At 42.8% G+C, this 19,565-nt stretch overlaps 1 protein-coding gene across 1 annotated transcript; it reads left to right on the top strand.

The window, feature by feature from the left end:
* Positions 1-138: 138 nt before the first annotated feature.
* Positions 139-17,754, top strand: adpgk2 (ADP-dependent glucokinase 2). Its single transcript, XM_023838755.2, has 6 exons — positions 139-4,047; positions 8,340-8,499; positions 10,274-10,464; positions 11,981-12,077; positions 12,432-12,568; positions 15,779-17,754. The coding sequence occupies exons 1-6, from the start codon at positions 3,843-3,845 to the stop codon at positions 16,447-16,449; spliced, it is 1,461 nt and encodes a 486-aa protein (XP_023694523.2). The 5' UTR covers positions 139-3,842; the 3' UTR covers positions 16,450-17,754.
* Positions 17,755-19,565: the final 1,811 nt, after the last annotated feature.

Raw genomic sequence — 19,565 nt, 5'->3', positions numbered from 1 at the left:
CGGTTCATTTCAAAGGTTTTAAACAACCTTTCTGAGTTGAAGAGCCTGCTGTGGAGAATGGAGGGATCTGCCTGGTTTGTCTCTCGACCAGGCAGGGCGTGAAAGAGGATTCGCTCTCTGGTGATGCCAACCCTGCCGTCTTCCCAAAGCGTAACATTTTGTGGGAGGCTTAAAGTACAGGCACTGATTACATCCTTCTAAGTCTTCGAGTAACTGAGCTTTTTTAATCACGTTATTAATGATGACCACTCCTCTAATGCTTAGTACTGTGCTCATTTCTGAGGAGCGGTGAATGAGGTAATGTAGCAGTTTTGACATGCTTAGTCATTTTTTTAATGTGTAAATATTTTTAATAGTTGACGGCACAACATTCCTTTTGAAAACAGGGCACATTTTGTTTGCTCAAAAATGGAAAAAATAATGCAGTTTTGTCAAGGGGCAGAATGGGGGCAGTTTTTTTTTTTAGTTATTTCTTGAGTTATTGATATATAACATTAACATTCAAGTTAACTTGCATCAGTGCTTTTTTGTGAAGGATAGTCTTTCGTTTTATTGTGTTTACAAGGCGCTTTAAATTTTGTCATTTACGTGTTAATTCTTCGTGATCTACGACTGAACCATCATAGATTTGCTGGGCCTTTTAACAAGTGTACATATTTGTTTTATTTATTATATTTTAGTATACTTAAATAGCATTGTGAAATTGCATTCTGGGTTACACTAAAAATCACTGTCTGGAAGATACTTTAAGATGTGATCAGCTCACCCTGAGATCAGTCCTGTAAATGATCACTCCGTCAATGCAGGAAAACTGGGAAAAGAATTCAGTGGTTGGAGTATTCTCTTACCAAAAGGTATTAACACATTACAAGACAGAGTTGCTTCATACTGGTCAGTTACTGCTTCCTCATGGAAGTGGTTCAGAAACTAAAAAAAAATTCTACTGGACCAGATGGTTCATCAGTGGGACTTATTGAAAAGTCCTGTGTACATTCAGCACTTGAATGCATGGTTAGCCTGCGGGTGGGACACGTCCCTATAAGGCAGCCGATTGGTGGTGGGACACGTCCCTATAAGGCAGCCGATTGGTGCTTGCGGCTCTTCGCCCCAGTAGTTGCATTGCTGATGGAAACTGGATGTTTTATCCCGCCAGTTCAAATACCCCCTTGAACTGGGAGCTGTAACTTTCCCAGCAACATAAGTTCCTTCAATTATCCAGTATAGTTCCATTTTAATTTTATAAGATGAGGAGGCACGATGCAAAATATTCAGTTTGTTCACAAACAGGTCTGATGCAAGGACAGCCATCCTTTTTATTGCTAAATGCAACGTGATTTTTAAAGTAGAATTTTACTGCAGATAGACAATATCTATTTAAAGTTGAATTTGGTCACGGAGAAATGTTTTGTATAGAATAAAAACTAAGGCATGCACTGTAAAATTTTGCAAGTGGTTTGAAGTGAAGCTTGCTTGTTTTAGTGTTTGTGGATGTACACATCTGAAGTATTTGGTCAGGTAATGCTTACCATTCAGAGGTAATGTTAAAGTTTTTGTATAATACTTAACCTTTTTTGTTTGTTTTTTATACCTTGCTATGTTTTGTATTTTGCTATGAGAAAATTAAAAGACAATAAGCTGACCAAATACTTAATTTATTCTTTCTCCCCCCCGTAGATTTGGAGGAAAATTGATGTTCTTTTAAGAAAAACGATATAATAAACCAGCAGAAGTGACATGTAATATAATCTTGTGTTTAGGTCTGACTTAAGATTTAACATCTTTCATCTGCAGTGTTATGTGGACTGTGACAGCTTTGATTTTTATCTGTCATACTTTGAGAAATGATTTCAAGTATCTCAATGAAAAGAAGTATTTTATGTCCATGTTTCCCAGGTATATTATGTTAGGTCAACTACTAACCTCTCAGTCTCTGTAAAACACTTACAGTATCTTTCATTTAAGATGAAATTCATGTTGAATGTTTTGTCATGGAATTGGAGTATCCATAATCTACACAATCAAGTGTCCACACAAGGACAAAGAGTTAAAGGTTTAAAACTGGGTTCGACTTCTTTAATGCAGTGAGGTTGCATATTGCTCAAACTGGAAATCCGAAACCTATGTGAGCAGTCATGCCCTCACTACCTTGTTGATATGAATAATTCACCTTTAAGAGAGCTTGTGTAGACAGAAAATGTCCTTAAAACACAAGTTTTGAATGAAATAAGCTTATTCCCAAGCCACAGGGTTGTTCTTGAGTTTGACATGAGACGTTGACTGTCAAACCATCAGCGGTCAATTCTGATGCCATGTGGGTTTGGGGCATCAGGCGTACAAGTGATGCCTTTTAAAGGAACAGTGTATTTTCTTTAGAAATGCTATGCATGATCAAGAGCGTTCATGCTGTGGCAGAACTGACATCTGTAGCCAAGATCTTAATTGCTATGTCACAAGTTGTGGTGATCCTTAAAAAATATTACCCTACACCTGCTTGTATTCCCCGCTTTTAAGAGTAGTGACCCATGCAGGAAAAAAATACAGTTCTTGTATGTCTACTGCTTTGCATATATAAATATTTATTTTCATGTGGGGCTCATCTGTGAAGGTCTATACGATTTAGGGTATTTAAAACAAATGTATAATAAAATCCAATTTTAGGGTAAATTAGATCTCAAAGGAAATACAATTATTTAGTAGTGTGTAAAAGATCATCCCATAGGGTGTGCTTCTACATAGACTGTCTTGCATTATAAAACAAGAATGAATCAAAAATATATTTGGCTTGTGGTCCATGTCTAAACACATATGCCATCTGAATAGTGTAAAGTTGCCTGTTTGTATGTAATGGACTGACACCGTCCGTCCTTTGAATTACCTGGTACGATTCAACCTAACAGATTTTACAATGTGCAACTTCTGCATCCATGGAAATGAGTAACCAGAAGATTTCTGGATTCTGGTTAATCTGCTGATACCTGTTCTGGTGTTTGAAACGGAGAGAGTGATAAAGAACACAAACGTAGTCTGTTTTTAATAATTTGATTGTTTATTTTTGTAGGTCACCACCTTTGACAATACAGTGGCCCCGAGGCACTTAATCCGAGTGTCGCCATACATTATTAGCGCATAGAACCTGAAGCGCACGCATGCGCACGGGTTTCCGGACATGTGAAGCATTGACAGTAATATCGTAAGGTGTTAACCATCATCAAGTTAGAGGACTACACCTACTTTTACCTTAAATGGGTTTTGATGAAACTGTTTTAAATCATATTTCTAGCTTGAAGAATAGAGCTACAATGAGTTAATTGTAAATCCATTCTAACGTCCATTATAACAAAAAAAAAGTTACAATTACTTAAACGAAGTCTTACCGACTAATTTGCACTTTAAATATCGCCAGATATAACGCAAACATGATCGTTATTCGGCTGACTGAGTTTCATTTTATTACCCCGCTTTTACATGCCTTTATGAAACGTTGGCATAATGCACACATTACTAGTCCGAATGACTACTTAGGACTGATAATCTCATCGATGCCGAATACTCTCGGCGTTAATGCTATTGAATGTTAAATATATGTGAGAAACGTCTCGGGATGCGTGCGCCTCGTCGCAGATGCGCCTGTTCGGTCCCGCTTTCCTAAGGCATAAAGCCTTTAGTCCGCAAACGCTCACAGAGGCAACTTCCGCTTTGTTGTCGCTCCCACTCCCTCGCTGGCTTCCCAGCGTATCACATCCAGATGGCCAGACGGCGTTCACCGTCCACCATAAATCTCTACTGCTAGTTGCCTTTTTGCGTGTTTGTGGCCAGACCCCCTATCCTCCCCAATCCCGGCAATGGCCACGGAAGCAATCGGCAGCTTTTACCTTATGAAGTGCGGCACCGTGCTGTCCATTATCGCGGTCCTGCTGGCGTACTGGTACCGAGCGCCCGGGCAGGACGTGCATTTGGACGGAAGGCTGGACGCCGTGTTGTCCTCGCTGCTTCGGGCGGAGCGGAAGGTGGGCATCGGCAGTTTCGCCAGACCCCGGGTGGCCGTAGGTAAGCTGCTCCGCCACGCCGTTTATCAAATCTGCCGTCATTAAACGTTGACATCCACGGAGCGGACAGATTTACGAAACTGCCGGCAGACTTTGATTCCGAAGAGTTTATGCTCGTAATTCATGCAGTTTATTTTGTACAATTAATATAATTAGTATTAAAACCTCTGCGAAGCGAAAAGCAAGATCTATGAATTGAATCTTATTTCTACCCTATTCGAGCCTCTTATTTATGAGTGGGGAATATTCTTATTTATTACTACAAACCAAAACCTAACTATGAAGAACTCCTCCACCAAAAGCCTAACCCTGTCTAAAGATCTTCGTCCTTACTTACTATATAGATACATCGTTGCACTTGCTTTTTTCTGGTCATATAATAATAATAATAATCGCGGAATCTTATTATCTGTTCCTCGGGACGTCGGAACCGGCAGAACTGGGGGTACAGGTACCCCCCAATATTTAATTTGACTTCATTACCCCACCCCCCGGAAAAAAATCGTTCCTATTTAAATTATTAAGTTATGTCCCCTCCCCCCACGCAATATAACACTGCTGTCTACTAGTCCCCTGTTTGTCTGTTCCTCCAAGTCCGAATTTTGTCACATGTCTTCTTTTCTATCATATTTTCCTAATACATTTTATGTACTCCTACATGCGTTTTCTGACCCAGACTAAATGTTACATATCATATCGTTTCTTGTCGCTTTCTTCTGTTATTAGGGCTCCATTGAAAAAGTGGAGGCGTATTTGCTGATATTGCACGCGTTTGTAACCTTGCCCTTTAACACCACGTAGGCAAAGGAAGTGGATAAGCAAGATTTTTATCTTTTGTTTAAAAGCCATGAAGCCCTGAAGCGTCTGGATGTTTTGCCATAAACCTGGTTAGAGAAGTTGTACTTTTTCCATTTTATATTTAACTTCAACGTTAAAACAAATACAGTATATTATTAATAACAATGCTGTTTATCATTGTTGTTGTATATTAAATATTATGTCATATTTTGCATGTAACTACATTTTATCTGCCTCTCATGGTCCTGATAAGGATAAAAAATGGATGGATTTTAAAAACAATGAGAGGTTATTACAGTCAACAGATTTAATAGTTTACGAACTGGATAATGTAGCTGGTGGAATACCATGTATTGCTTGAGAAGGGTCATTTCAAAATTTTTGATTTATACATGGAAGAGGAGATGCCTTTTATACAAGAGGATGCCGGCTTTTGATGAAGCTTAGGGGAGCTTTCCAACTGCAACATTGTAAATTATTAGCAATGATACGACACCAGTTAGAGATGAGTTGTAACAGTCCAGATCTTATTCAGCTGCATTATATACTTTGGCATGATTTAAACTGGTGTGTGGAAGTTCATTAAGGGTCATTCATCACTATTAGGACGTTTGACATTTAACAACAGAACAGGAGGGTTGGAGCAGGTCCATTTAATACCATTTAAGCCCAATGATGCTGTCAGACAGTTCCTTTGGACTTTTGGTTGAATTGAATTAGTTTTGCTATAATTACCTTTGGGTGGGTTGCCACCCCATCCTGGATTGTTCCTCACCTTGTGCCCCTAAGCCGCCGGGATAGACTGTGGACCCCCAGCGACCATGAATAGGATGAGCGGGTTCAGACAGTGGATGGATGGATGGATGGATAATTACATTTGATTGTTATAATAATATATATAGTTTCCAACCACTTGGGGAGCAGAGTGTCAGAATGCCCTTGAGGCTTATCTCAGGAAATATTGGGCACAATGCAGGGGACACCCTGGATGGGATGCCAGTCCATCACAGGGCACAAGGCAGGGGACACCCTGGGCTGAATGCCAGTCCATCACAGGGCACAAGGCAGGGGACACCCTGGACGGGATGCCAGTCCATCTCAGGGCACAATGCAGGGGACACCCTGGATGGGATGCCAGTCCATCACAGGGCACAAGGCAGGGGACACCCTGGTTGTGATGCCAGTTTATCGCAGGGCACGTACACATGATCACACACACTTTGAGTGCTGGGGGAAACTGAAGTATCCATAACAGTAACGCAAATCGAAGGGGGGCAGGACTCACCCCTACCGCTGAAGACGTGGAGCCCATCCCGTGTTATGCGTATGTGGAGTTTAACTCTGCCTTTTCTGGGATTACTGCTGCTTTGAGCTCTGTGCTTCTCAGCAGATGGGTCCCTGGCCCCTTAATTAAGTAATTAAGTGGTTCACTGAAAATGGATGGATACCTTCGCTTACAATTGTATTTATCATGGACAGATTTCGGTTTCAGAAGTGGGGTCTGAGTCATCTCTGGTGCCTGGCTCTCTGAGTGTGTAATCTATATGCTGTGATGCACGACAAACCCTTTGGGTACCTTGTAGCTATTTGTCACACACTGTCATGCAGTGACACTTAAACCCACACAGGCAGCTGGTAACTGATGGACTGGAGGAAGCCCCCTTAGCAGGTTTATACTCCGGCCAACCAAGACCTACAAGCTCTTTCGTTTTTCCTACAGAAAAATACTGGTTATGTTCTCATGCTCCAATATTCTGAATCTCAGTTGGCTGATACCTTGACTTGGCCGGTTTATCTGTAGGACCCGTGATAAGTGTCTTTTCTGACAGCATCAAGACCTTCAGCACAAATCATTCAAATACACAGACACACAGACCAAAGGTTAAAAACAGCCGTTTCAATAGGGCTCAATAATGTTTTCATCACAAAAAAAATAATAAATGAACAGAGGTCTTACTTGTTTACTATATCTTAATTCTACTGAGGTTATTATGGGGTCCAAAGACTAAGAATGAGTCAGTACAATATTAAGACTTGTCATTATTGCCAAAATGTTATAGCGTCTTCTTAGTAATTCAGGATAGCGCTGATTCTTTTTGTTTCGTAGGCTGTTCAATTGTTAGCATATATCATACCCAACTGCTTTTGTTGATCAGGGTTTCTTTGAGGAATTAAAAGCAAATAAGATGAGCATAACTAATACTCTTTCTAAGAACACTGAATATGCTAAGTTGTAGTAATAATATACAATGCGTATTTTAAAATTTTATATTACACATCATTCTTAGTGTGAAGAGGTCAGTTGCTGTTACAAAACTTATCACGAGACAAAACATGTTTTGTCAGCTAAGCAGAGATTATCCTCGTAATAATTCACAGGCTTTGGATGGCAAATCCAGTGCGCAGTGAGTCCTGCATGAAACGTTGCGACAGGAAAATCTCAGTGCTGCAAGTCTGACTCCACTGGCGCATAAATAATGTCACCATTGTATTCTGGCATTTGTCATTATAAACTAGTATGTCACTTCCCACTCAGCAGATGGAAGTGTATTTTGGACCAGATGAACATTCCTTGATTTGAGTGAGAAATTAATATGGAGATATTTATTAAGATATTAATTGGATGCAGTGCAAGTCTCACCATGAAAGAGATGAGCTGAAAACTACAAAAAATGTTCTCATTCTCTTAGCTTAAAAAGGCTAATAAAATAATTTCTTTGTTATTGCTCTAAACCAGGGGTCCCAAACTATTTTTCCCAGCCGGCCAAATTATATTGCCAACCCAAAGCTGGGGGGGGATTCACAATGATAAAATTAGTTAAGTGGGGGTGGAGGGGTTCATTGAATTTCTGTCTGAATGCACCAGTTGGTGACCAGTGCCCCAAACAGGGTATGTTGTTCAGTTTAATCTGTTCTCTAGTTCAAGGAGTGCAAAGCCAAAAAAGTTATTACTGATGATGTCAAGACCGACTGATAATGAGGACGGCATTGTGGCTTGGAAGGTAACACTGTAGCTTCACATCTGCAGGATCACATCAGCTTCACACGTTCCTCTGTTTCCTTCTAAAGTCCAAAAGCATCTAGCATCTAGACTTGGTGTATCCTTAGTTTGCCCTGTGATGGACTGGTACCCCTGTACTGGGTAACTGGCATGGAAGATGCTAACTGCAGAGGTAAAAGTCAGGCCACCTGGCTTACCAGACAGATAACTAGTGATAGGCTCAGACTGATTTAAGATCAAATCATCTCCATTTTGATGTTTCCAATGTTCTCTGTGTACCTATTTTTGAATGCTGATTTAAATGGTTTAAACAATTGACCAATGGAGAAACAGGGAAATCTGTGCAGTAGAGATGTTCTTATTTACTTGTGACACTGTGTGTTTATCACAAGTTAATATTCATGCATGGCAGCCATTGAAGTTGGACTCTCATACAAAGCATCCGGCCTGTGAGTCACTGGGAGGTTATTCGTGGCTCTCTGTCGCTGTTGCAGGTTTCGGGGGCTGCGTGGACATCGTCGTGGATGGCGTCTCGCTGCTGGACAAGGCCGGGGTGCTGCCCAGTGACCGGCCGCTGCACCACGACTTCATCGAGGACAGCGAGCAGCTGGCCCAGAGCTTTGCGTACTTCTTCCCCCCTGGGGCAGCGAGCGAGTGAGTGAGCTCCAGTGTGGGACACCTCATCCAAGCCTAGTAGGATCGCTTGTAATTTCTATATTTGTGCTCTCTTCAGGGGTGATTCTAGGATATTTCTGTGGTGGAGGCCCTATAAGGAGCCATAATTCAGTGTGGGGCCAACCAAATCATTAGCCAATGATAAGTCTTGAATCGGTGAATGACAAGGGAGGGGCACTGTGTGGGCCAATCAGTCTTCATCTCAGGTCAGTGTCCCCTGTGGCCCCGCCCCTGGCTGTCTCTGAGATTGCTTATTCTGGGTACCTTTGACCGTGACTAACAGACTGATAGGATTCTGCCTGGGATGGGGTGTCAAACAAACACATGGATGCGATGGTAAGATGGCAGCACTAGGAGGTTTACGTGTGACGCGTCAGGCAGCTCGACGGAGGAGAAGTAGTGAGAGATGACAGAGCACAGGGTCACATCTTGCGCTGGAATAAGTTCTTAAACTCTAAGTATCGTGTTTTATCATCATTGGCTCTGCAGAAACAGGACTCGGCAACAAAACATCCAAAAGGCTGTAGAGTCCCGTAGGGGCTGCTGTGTTTGGATTTTCCAAGAGTATGAAGATCATGAAGAAGACGAGGTGCACTCTGTACCTCAGGGTGTGTGGAGTCTCAAAAATAGGCAGTGTTCTGTAAAAGTTAGACATATTAAACATTTTCACTGGAAAAGGTCCAGAATAGACAATTTGCAAGAAATACAAATTTGATGATGGTGGTCAGAAGATATGTAAATGTATGAGAAAGTCTTTTTTTATGCTGTGGGACCAGATAGCACCTACATAAAGAGACCAGGATACTGCAGTACATCAGGTCTATAGAACTGCCATCTATTCTTCTCTTTGTTCAAATCTATATTTTCATTCTGATTTGACATGAAATTGTCCAGTGTGAGCAACTGACTAGAATAAATTAATCATTGTTGAGTTACATTTCTGTGGTAATGTCTGGTGTTCTTTTAATTGTGGCTTGTAGTCCAATGCTAGATTCACCTGTGTGAAAGTGACTTCCATCCATCCATCCGTCCATCAATTTTCTGAATCTGCTTAACCTGTTCAGCGTCACGGGGGGTCTGGAGCTTATCCTGGAGGCTACGGGAGCAAGGCAGGGTTGTTCTCTGTTCATGCATCCAGCGCATGCTGAGCAAGAGAGTGTTTAAATTCAAATTTAAGAACATCGATCCTAAATTATGAAAAGCATTTAAAAATATTTGTTGAATCTTTTTCAGCTGACAAACATTTAGTTTCTCCGTTTCTGCAAATTATAGGTTTGTTAAACCCTCAGAAAAGATACGGGGTTTACAGAGGCAGCTGGGTTTGGCAGAAAAATTTGCAAAAATACAAATGTGAGATTTAAATAAAGTGTAATTTTCTTTGACATGTCATCAAGTGTAAAGCACCATCGTGCAGTGTACACTGTTAAGCCGTCGTTCAGCCATTTGAAAGTGACGCTCTCACCATTAGAGTTATAGAAAGTCACCCATTCTTGCTTCCCTAAGCTAACCCAGACTGGGGTTAATTCAGACCCAAGCCAGGCTTACTTGGGAACAAACAATGGCTTATTATGTATCTGTCTTTGCTGGATGTTTTTGCACGACATGTTCAAAAGCTTTGTTTAGCTTTGTGTTTTATTGTTTTCAGGGAAGGATTTCATTTCCTTGTAATATTTAAGGAAGGAGATGTTATTATAAAGCATTGCTTTCATAATACCCAGTGCAGCCTGAGGCAGTCATTGTGTCCCGTTCCCAGGAGGTTTGTAGTGAACAGCACCCTCTTCGGCAAGCTGGTGGAGGCTTCCCGGGGGGTGCCCGGCAACCGCTGGTCAGTGGGCGGCAACGCCCTGGTCATGGCCGGCCGCATGGCGACGGAGGGCTGCGACGTGCTCCTAGGGGTGAGCGCTAACCCCGACCTCGCCGATGTCCTATCAGGGCACGTCACCGGTGAGTTCTTTTACCTTTGCTAGATGGCAAGGAATCGGTACATATCAATACATATGGCGAGGAATCGGTACATATCAATGCATATGGCGAGGAATCGGTACATATCAATACATATGGCGAGGAATCGGTACATATCAATGCATATGGCGAGGAATCGGTACATATCAATGCATATGGCGAGGAATCGGTACATATCAATGCATATGGCGAGGAATCGGTACATATCAATGCATATTGCGAGGAATCGGTACATATCAATGCATATGGCGAGGAATCGGTACATATCAATGCATATGGCGAGGAATCGGTACATATCAATGCATATGGCGAGGAATCGGTACATATCAATGCATATGGCGAGGAATCGGTACATATCAATGCATATGGCGAGGAATCGGTACATATCAATGCATATGGCGAGGAATAGGTACATATCAATGCATATGGCGAGGAATCGGTACATATCAATGCATATGGCGAGGAATCGGTACATATCAATGCATATGGCGAGGAATCGGTACATATCAATGCATATGGCGAGGAATCGGTACATATCAATGCATATGGCGAGGAATCGGTACATATCAATGCATATGGCGAGGAATCGGTACATATCAATGCATATGGCGAGGAATCGGTACATATCAATGCATATGGCGAGGAATCGGTACATATCAATGCATATGGCGAGGAATCGGTACATATCAATGCATATGGCGAGGAATCGGTACATATCAATGCATATGGCGAGGAATCGGTACATATCAATGCATATGGCGAGGAATAGGTACATATCAATGCATATGGCGAGGAATCGGTACATATCAATGCATATGGCGAGGAATCGGTACATATCAATGCATATGGCGAGGAATCGGTACATATCAATGCATATGGCGAGGAATCGGTACATATCAATGCATATGGCGAGGAATCGGTACATATCAATGCATATGGCGAGGAATCGGTACATATCAATGCATATGGCAAGGAAATATTCTAACAAGGAGTGAGTCACAAACTGGTCACTGTTCCTATGTGAATATCTTTCATAATTTGCATAGATGTGCTTTTCACATTGCATTTGCATGTTCTGCATACAAATCAGTGCATGCTTAAGCTATATTAAATGTACTCACCATATTTTTTGTGTTAATAAAAAGACAGTTGTTAAAGAAATATGACCAACGTGATGTATGTACACCACTAATAGGATGCTTGCTGTGTGTATGTGCAGTAAATGTATGTCTGGTTCATTATTTGAAGGAACAATAATTAAAAAGTTATTTGTAATAATTTGAATGATATTTGTGGAAATTAGGCCCTTAGTCTTTATGGTACTTTAACAGTATTTTTGTATAGTTTACACAGGTACATATTTCTTTACTAGCTGTACCTTACTTTATGCAAATGGGACATTCATCGGTGGACCATCGCGGTTTCATCATTGGTTTAGCCCCCATAATGCACTGCTGGGGACTCACTCCATTCCATCGCCTCATCTTTCACCTCACAGTGGCAGGGAACAGAGTAGAGGAGCCTGACATCCACCTCGTCTTGGAGTATCCCTCCGGCGCCAAGTGGGGCCGGTATACGTCCAGGCGGGCAAACAGGTCGGTGTGTCTTTCTGCCCTGGCTGCTCTGACGTTTCCCAGCCCATCTGCAGATGCGGTCCATGCTTCATCAAGTCATGCAGACGGGCAAACAGGTCGGTGTGCCTTTCTGCCCTGGCTGCTCTGACGTTTCCCAGCCCATCTGCAGATGCGGTCCATGCTTCATCAAGTCATGCAGACGGGCAAACAGGTCGGTGTGCCTTTCTGCCCTGGCTGCTCTGACGTTTCCCAGCCCATCTGCAGATGCGGTCCATGCTTCATCAAGACATGCAGTGGCTGCACTCCATGCGAGCGGTTATTCCACAACCCCCCACAAGAGCGGCGCTCACGTGACATATGCCTTTAATTCCACAGATACATCATCCATAGTGACAAGCACAACCCGTACCTGGCGTCAATGGGGGACTTCGAGCAGAAGATTCGGGGTTTCCAGCCAGACCTGCTGATTATTGGCGGCCTGCAGATGATGGACAGCTTTCCCTTTAAGAAAGGTGAGTGTGCTGAAGTCCATCCACGTGTGATTAAGCTCTCCTGATTCCTTCAGGGTGGTTATGAGGATTAATGTGGCCCGCGGCATGTGTTCATGTATGTACCCTGTGATAGACCTGCATCCCATCCACGGTGTCCTCTGTAGGAGAAGCTCCATAAGCAGCTATGCAAGGCTTGTAGGTGGATGTTTTCCCAGGTATCCCGCCATCTGTCAGCTATTGTATGACTCTTGATTGAGTAAACAGATGTTCTCTGGATTGATCTCTAGACTCTGGAGATGTGGAGGGTTAGATTAGCAGTGAGCAAGATCTCAAATGACAGTTACAGTAATGCATGTGAAGATAAAACTGGATGGATGGATGGAAAATATAGCTACTAGCTATAAAGCCTGTGCCTCCACACTCGATTACAAGTGATCTCCCCACACAACAGGATGTTTTCAGTTTTCCTGAAGCTGCACGGGAAGCTGTGTAATATAACCTTCTGTTTTATGTTCGCTTCTCTAGATGAAAACTTGCACTCGAGCTGACAGATCAGGATGTCACCGATTCATGTCACTGAGTTGGCATAAATTAGTTTTTCTAGCTGTAGATGTAAAACACTGCAGCACAGATGTATGTGTATTCTCTGCAAAATATATAGTATCTGTTTCTGTCATCTTTCCATAATACAAACTGCATGTTTGCCGGGTGAAACGGTGGCTTCCAGGGACAGGGGTTCGAATGCCGCCCCTCCTTAGACTGGCAGCCTGTCCGCAGTGATATTATACCCTGTGCTGTAGTAATAACTGAACACTGTAACATAAGCTATCACAGTGGTTCTCAACTGGTGGGTCGTGACCCAAAAGTGTGTCACAGAACCATTTTCAGGGAATTGTGGCCAAACCCCCCCCCCCCAGCACCCTAGGTCAGCAAGTCTATTTACTGTCACTGTGCTATTTTTTGTGAAATACATTTCGTTCAAAATTTTTAAAATTTGGGTCACAACTTTTGATCAATATTAAAATGTTTTTTGTTATTTTTTGATCTGGTCCGAAAGTGTGATGATTTCATATGGAATGACTCCAGTTCTGCTGATACCGATACAGATTCTGATATAAGAGCTCATTTTACTTTAATATTTTTTATACTTTTATATATTATTAATATTTTTTAACTAGTAGATACAAATGAAAAATATATGCCAGGAAATCTTTACTTAGGCTACTACAAACATACATAGCGTACTGTTCCACCTTGTTTGCACATCTTGTTTTAAGCGTTTCTGAGTCATTTGCAGTTCAGTTTGAATATCTTCCAAGAGAGTACACGCAAGTGGCGAATGCTTAAAATGCCCCACAGTGTTTCTCGCACTGGCAACAGCGTCACGCACACTTCGCTGCGATAGCAGCCCCTCGTGTATCACAAACTGCAGAGATTGCGCAAAACAGCCCAAGCCAGCGACTCCCAAGTCATCCATTGCTTTTTTCATATTGCTTGTGTCGTCTCGCACAATTGTGTGCACTTTGTTTCACTAAACGCTGCTTCCGCCTCTCAAAACTCTGTGTTTACAAAGACTGCAAATCACTGTGCTACTTGATAAGAAGCATAAAACACTTCTAGATCGTCACCCTCTTCTTACGCTTATCTGATGTTCGTGACGTTCTTAGCGTTCAGCTTGAATGCCACAAACACATCTAAAACAGGAAAGAGCTGTGGTGGGATTAGGCGTCGGTCACACGTGGCCGATACCCGATCCGTCTAATAGGTCCGGATCTTAGTAAGTGGTAGTAACATACAAATGTAGAAAATCTGTGTGTGCAAAAACCTTGGACTGGTTGTGTGTGTGTGTGTCTGTCTAAGTGTGTATATATATATGAGTATGTAATATATGTATTTATAATATATACTGCATATATATGTGTGTGCCATAAACATATTATTGTAGTACTATATATATCAACAGCAATATAAGATAAAACCTTATTAATCTCAGTGGAAAATGTTGAAATGTGTGCTTAAAACTAAGTTTAAAAAAAAAAACTAAGCAAAAGAACTAAATAAATTCCAAAATAAGCGCACAGGTAATAGGCTTTGCAAGCTCCCAGCTGACGGCACTCGGAGGCGTGGAGATGCTGAAGCGGACAGCGCTCACCAGGGTCAGGGTGTGACTCTGCCGCCTCCCGCTGCCCTCAGGCTGCAGTGGCTCTGGTTTCCCAGCTGCCCCGGATGCCGCGTGCGGAGCCAGCTGTATCCCGCAGCGAGCTCGAGATTTAATCCCGAGATTTAATCCCGTGTACGAACGGCACGGAATGCAGTAATGGGCCCACCGCCACCTTAGCCAGGAAAAGCTCGCTAACGACCATAGTTCTGCATGTTTTGACACGTTTCACAAGCGTATAAAATATTTATAGCTGCTTTTGGGGCGGTTCTAAGTTTGAGTATTAAAAATATCCACCCAACTTCCATACTTTATTATCCATCTTGTGATTCCACTGAGCCTGAAACCTGAAAAGCAGGGCTCTGGATGGAATTATTTAAAAATATGTAAGTTAAAAAAAAGTATAGCATCATGCTATTGGGTGTCAAAGATAGATGCCCCATCTATCTATCTTCTATAGACCACATGTCAGTCCCTACCAAGGGAAAGCCTCACGCAGAAAAACATACACTAATGTCAGAGTCGCCTAACCACATGTTTTTGTATCGAGTACACAGAGGAAAGCCGTGAACGCCCTGAGAGAAGACGTAAATGAACAGGTGTGAGGCTGTAGTGTGTGGGGCTGCATGTGGCTCAGTGGGTTAGCCCTGTGTGCCTGTCATCAGAAGGTCACCAGTTCACATTCATTCTTCGGCAGGATAGTCAAATGTCCATTGAACCTTTAACCTCCCAAAATCCCCCTGGGACACTGGATAAATAGCTGACCCTGCACTCAGACCCTGAGCATTGCTCTCAACTGTGTAAAGGGAGAGACTAGAGGGTATGTGAAAAGAAGCATTCCGGAGTATTCGTGCAAATAGCTAATTTAGTGTCATTTCAGTGTTATCCACTGAAATGATGCTGCCTCATTTCAGTTAGAACGTGCAATATGTGGCATAGCATCAAGCTAGCAGAGGAAAAGAAGCAAGCCATGATGCATCCATGAGTTGAGTTTTCATGCAATGCATCTCGATAATTTCTACAAATCTAATGCATCTCCCCTCGCCCACTCACGCCCGGCCCAATCCCCGCAGGTGAGCGAGAGGCCCTTCTCAGACGCCTGTCCCAGCTGCTGTCCTCCACATCCCAGGACACGGGCGTGCATTTCGAAATGGCCAGCTTCGTGGACGGACTCCTGCTGGTAGAGCTGATGGAGCGGGTGGTCGCACACGCCGACTCCCTGGGCATGAACGAGCAAGAGCTACCCAACCTCTTGAGCCACCTGCGGGACGGCAATGTCACCGTGCTGTCGGACCCCAGCCCCCGCGTGGCCACCGTCCTGGACCAGATGCGCGAGTTATACCGGCTGGTTAACGAGCGACGTGGGAAGAGTCCCAGCAGCCGGTCGCTGACCCGGCTGCACGTGCACACGCTGGCCTTCCAGGCCATCATCGTGGCTCATGGCTCCCAGTGGAAGAACACCATGTCAGCCACGGCCAAGGCCTCGCTCACCGCTAACCGGCACGTGTGCGGCTCGCCGGACATCAACCCCAGCAAGGCCAAGCTCATCCTGGACGAGTCCTTCTCCGTCAGCCGGAGGGAGGGCAGCCAGCGCATCATGCTCCAGGAGACGCGGCCCGTGTCCTGCTGGGATGAGGACGACTACGAGCTGTGCGTGGCCCCCGTTCTGGTGTGCACGGAGGTCCATCAGACCGCTGGGGGGGGGGACAACATCTCAGCTGCCGGCCTGGTGCTACAGATCTGACATGCTGGAGCGTTTGTGGGTCAGAGATCCACTCAGGAGGTCTCAAGGCAGAACTTCGAACCTCAACACAGCAAAGAACAAAGAATCTTCCCATCTGATGTGAATGCATTATTTTCTTGTGAATTTTTAGTCTGTGCAATATATGAAATTTGATGAGTCATGAGTACTCACCAGTTCATTTTAATTTGTTTCTCATAATTAGTCAGTTTTCTCCATTATCAGGTCTGACTTGATACTTTTCCAGTTTCTTTTCAGTAACCTTGACTTTTTTCCCTCAATCTGTGACATACATTGACTCACAGGTTCATCTAAATCAGCATTTGCCAGATGTGCAGCAACAGTGTTTTCTATGGGAAGAAAACTGGAAAGGATCTTTCTATCATCAGCTTATTGCATTACTATTTTTGGCATTTCTTTTGATGTTACTTTTTCTTTAGTTGCTGTTTTTTAGATGCAGCTGTACAGTTGAAATCATGTCAAATCAGGTCAAAGATCATTTGTTGTCTGTTGGCAGCATCTAGTGCATTGACTAAAATTTCAACATAGAGCTGTAAGTTTCTCTAAAGAAGCATTTAAGGATATTTATGTGTATTAGGAGTAACAGCAGCACAAAAGTCATGTGGATTAAAACTTGACTTCCTGGATTTTAGAGCTTCTGATCTTGAAATGGATACATTTCATATTTTTTGAAATCATGTTGAATGTGTCACTGCAGCTTGAGTCATGAGTTTGAAATTACGTTGTAGCTATTCCATCCAGGAACCTTCATAGTAGGGCATAGAGTTTTGCCTTACTGGCATTATTCACAGTACGACACAATATGGAGTCAAGGTGACCTCATAGCACAGTGACCTCATAGAGAAACCAATGATTCCAGCAAATGGAAACGGATACAAGAGTGACAGTGTTTGTGGAATAGTGGCTCATGGCAGATGAGTGTAGTCGTATTGCTAACGGAGAATCCTCATCTTTTAATCTCCATGGGTTTCCCACCTCTGGCACACGTGTGGCTGATGTGTCCCTCAGGGATTAATCGCTTTTCCTTGGTCTGGCAGAGTAGAGCCCAGAAATCACAAAGGTTCCTGTCCTGAGAACAGGCCAGTGTCACAGCTGCACCTCCATCTCCTAAAATTAACATCTTGATGGATAATAATGATGAATGATGCACCTAATTAGCTGTTTACATATCGTCAGTCTTTGAAGGTGCTGCTTCAATTATGGAAACTGACAGCACAATACTCTGAAGGTCAACTGAACGTTCAAATAATGCCTTGTGCCTGAAGTAATAAAGAGATACACATTCCACTTCTTTGGGTATTTGCATTATTTTTTACTAAAGAATGAAGAACTGGACAGATTAAGAAAAGTGTAGATGTTTTCCCGATAAAAAGAAAAAAAAACATATATGCGCAAATTCGGAAACCTTTGGTCAATGATTAGTTCTTAAATAAAGCTTGTCAGAATATTGATATGTCTCCTTTGGTTACAGAAAACAACAAATTTTCATATCGGCCGGTTCTTGGGTCATTGACATAGCCCACTAAACACTGGTAGCTGCCTTAAGTAAAAGCATGAAAAAGGGCTAATGTCAGTACCAGGAGCAGCCAGTAGAGGGAGACATGGCGCGACTTCAGTATACAGAAAAATCTGAAGTGTCTTCGAAGAATCAGTACCGAATCTGATTTTTTGAAAATCAGTCAAATACAAACAAAATTGTAATGTTTTATAGATTAGTCATTTAATTTTCTACCATAATGTATTTACACAAAGGTACAGACCATATCCTGGACTTGTGTCATAACTGGCCCCATGACAATGGGATTAACTGATTTTAAACATGAAAGCGAGCTCACTATTGTTAGTCCTCTTTAACTGAGAGGATGGCAGTGCATCCCAGAAGAATCAATACGAACAAGAGTTGAACCACTTGTTTATAGAAACTGCGATTTATGTGAGTCGTTTCACTTGAAACGTGTCATTTCTCTAATCGTGCTTATACCACCCCCTGCTGGACGTAAACAGCAATGTTAGCGTTATGTACTATCATCTCATTTCATAAATACTGAACCCAGCCCCTGTCCCAGACAGCTAAAGCACACGGCAGAGGATGGAATGTCAATCCACCACATTTCTAAGCAAATATCCATCCATCCATCCATTTTCTATACCAGCTTATGTGTTTGGCGCCCTGTCCTGGGTCCTGCTCCACGGATTTCTGTCTTGGTGGAAAGCTTTCGTTTCTGGCTAAGGTCCATGTAGACCACAGTTCCTTGCTGCCATACTTGCTTGGAGTCATCGCATCATCTCCACCCTACTTGAGGGCCCCAGGTCCTACATACTAGAGGTCCAGGTCAGATCTTACCTAGTGTCTTGTATTTCTGTGGAACGTCTATAGTACTACTATTCTGCTTTACACTGACATCATTGCCCCGAGTCTTTAATGGGGAATCAGTATGGAAGTTTGCAATTATGAGAGAGCAACAATATTATTTGTCTACAGCCATGTATGTAATCCATCTTCAATACTACTTTTGTAGGTCAAGGTCAGAGTGAGCCTGGAACCTATCCTGCCAAGCATGGGCACAAGGCAAGGGGACACCCCAGACATAATGTGAGTGAATCACATGGCAGTCTTTCAATCCATCCATCTTCCAACCACTTATCCAGTACACAGTCATGGAGGGCAGGGGGGGCGGGGGGGGCTATCTCAGGCAGTATAGTGCACAAGGGCAGGCCAATTATTACTAATGATTTGAGTCTTCAAACATACATATATTCAAAAGAAAATAACAGGTAATACTACATGCGAACAACATATGAATTTTTTTTAAATGTTAATTTTCAAATGTAGATAAAAATCAATTTGCGCTAATTTGTGACAACACCCGCAAAGAACACCAATCATGTGATTTATTTTTGATTCAGTCAAGCAGAGATATTACAGCTGAGTTCGCTGATTACGAGGCTCCGTCGCCTGCGAGAGCTGGGAGATGCTGTTTCTGATGCGTCAACAGTCACTGCTGCATTGGAATGTGGGGTTCGAATCAAGAAATCAAGAATAGCATCTGCTTTACCAGCTGATGTGTTTAACGCTTCGTGTTCTGGACTGTCCAGAC

Source organism: Paramormyrops kingsleyae, chromosome 14 (genome assembly GCF_048594095.1).
Source record: "Paramormyrops kingsleyae isolate MSU_618 chromosome 14, PKINGS_0.4, whole genome shotgun sequence".
Lineage (NCBI taxonomy): Eukaryota > Metazoa > Chordata > Actinopteri > Osteoglossiformes > Mormyridae > Paramormyrops > Paramormyrops kingsleyae.
The sequence above is the reverse complement of the archived record's forward strand: the minus strand, read 5'-3'. Positions and strand labels throughout refer to the sequence as shown.

What these genes read in the sequence shown, in the direction of transcription:
- adpgk2 (XM_023838755.2), top strand. Translation starts at nt 3,843, where the DNA reads ATGGCCACGGAAGCAATCGGCAGCTTTTACCTTATGAAGTGCGGCACC. An exon ending in ACGTCCAGGCGGGCAAACAG is followed by an intron (nt 12,078 to 12,431) that starts GTCGGTGTGTCT and finishes TTAATTCCACAG; the next exon opens with ATACATCATCCATAGTGACA. An exon ending in CAGCTTTCCCTTTAAGAAAG is followed by an intron (nt 12,569 to 15,778) that starts GTGAGTGTGCTG and finishes CAATCCCCGCAG; the next exon opens with GTGAGCGAGAGGCCCTTCTC.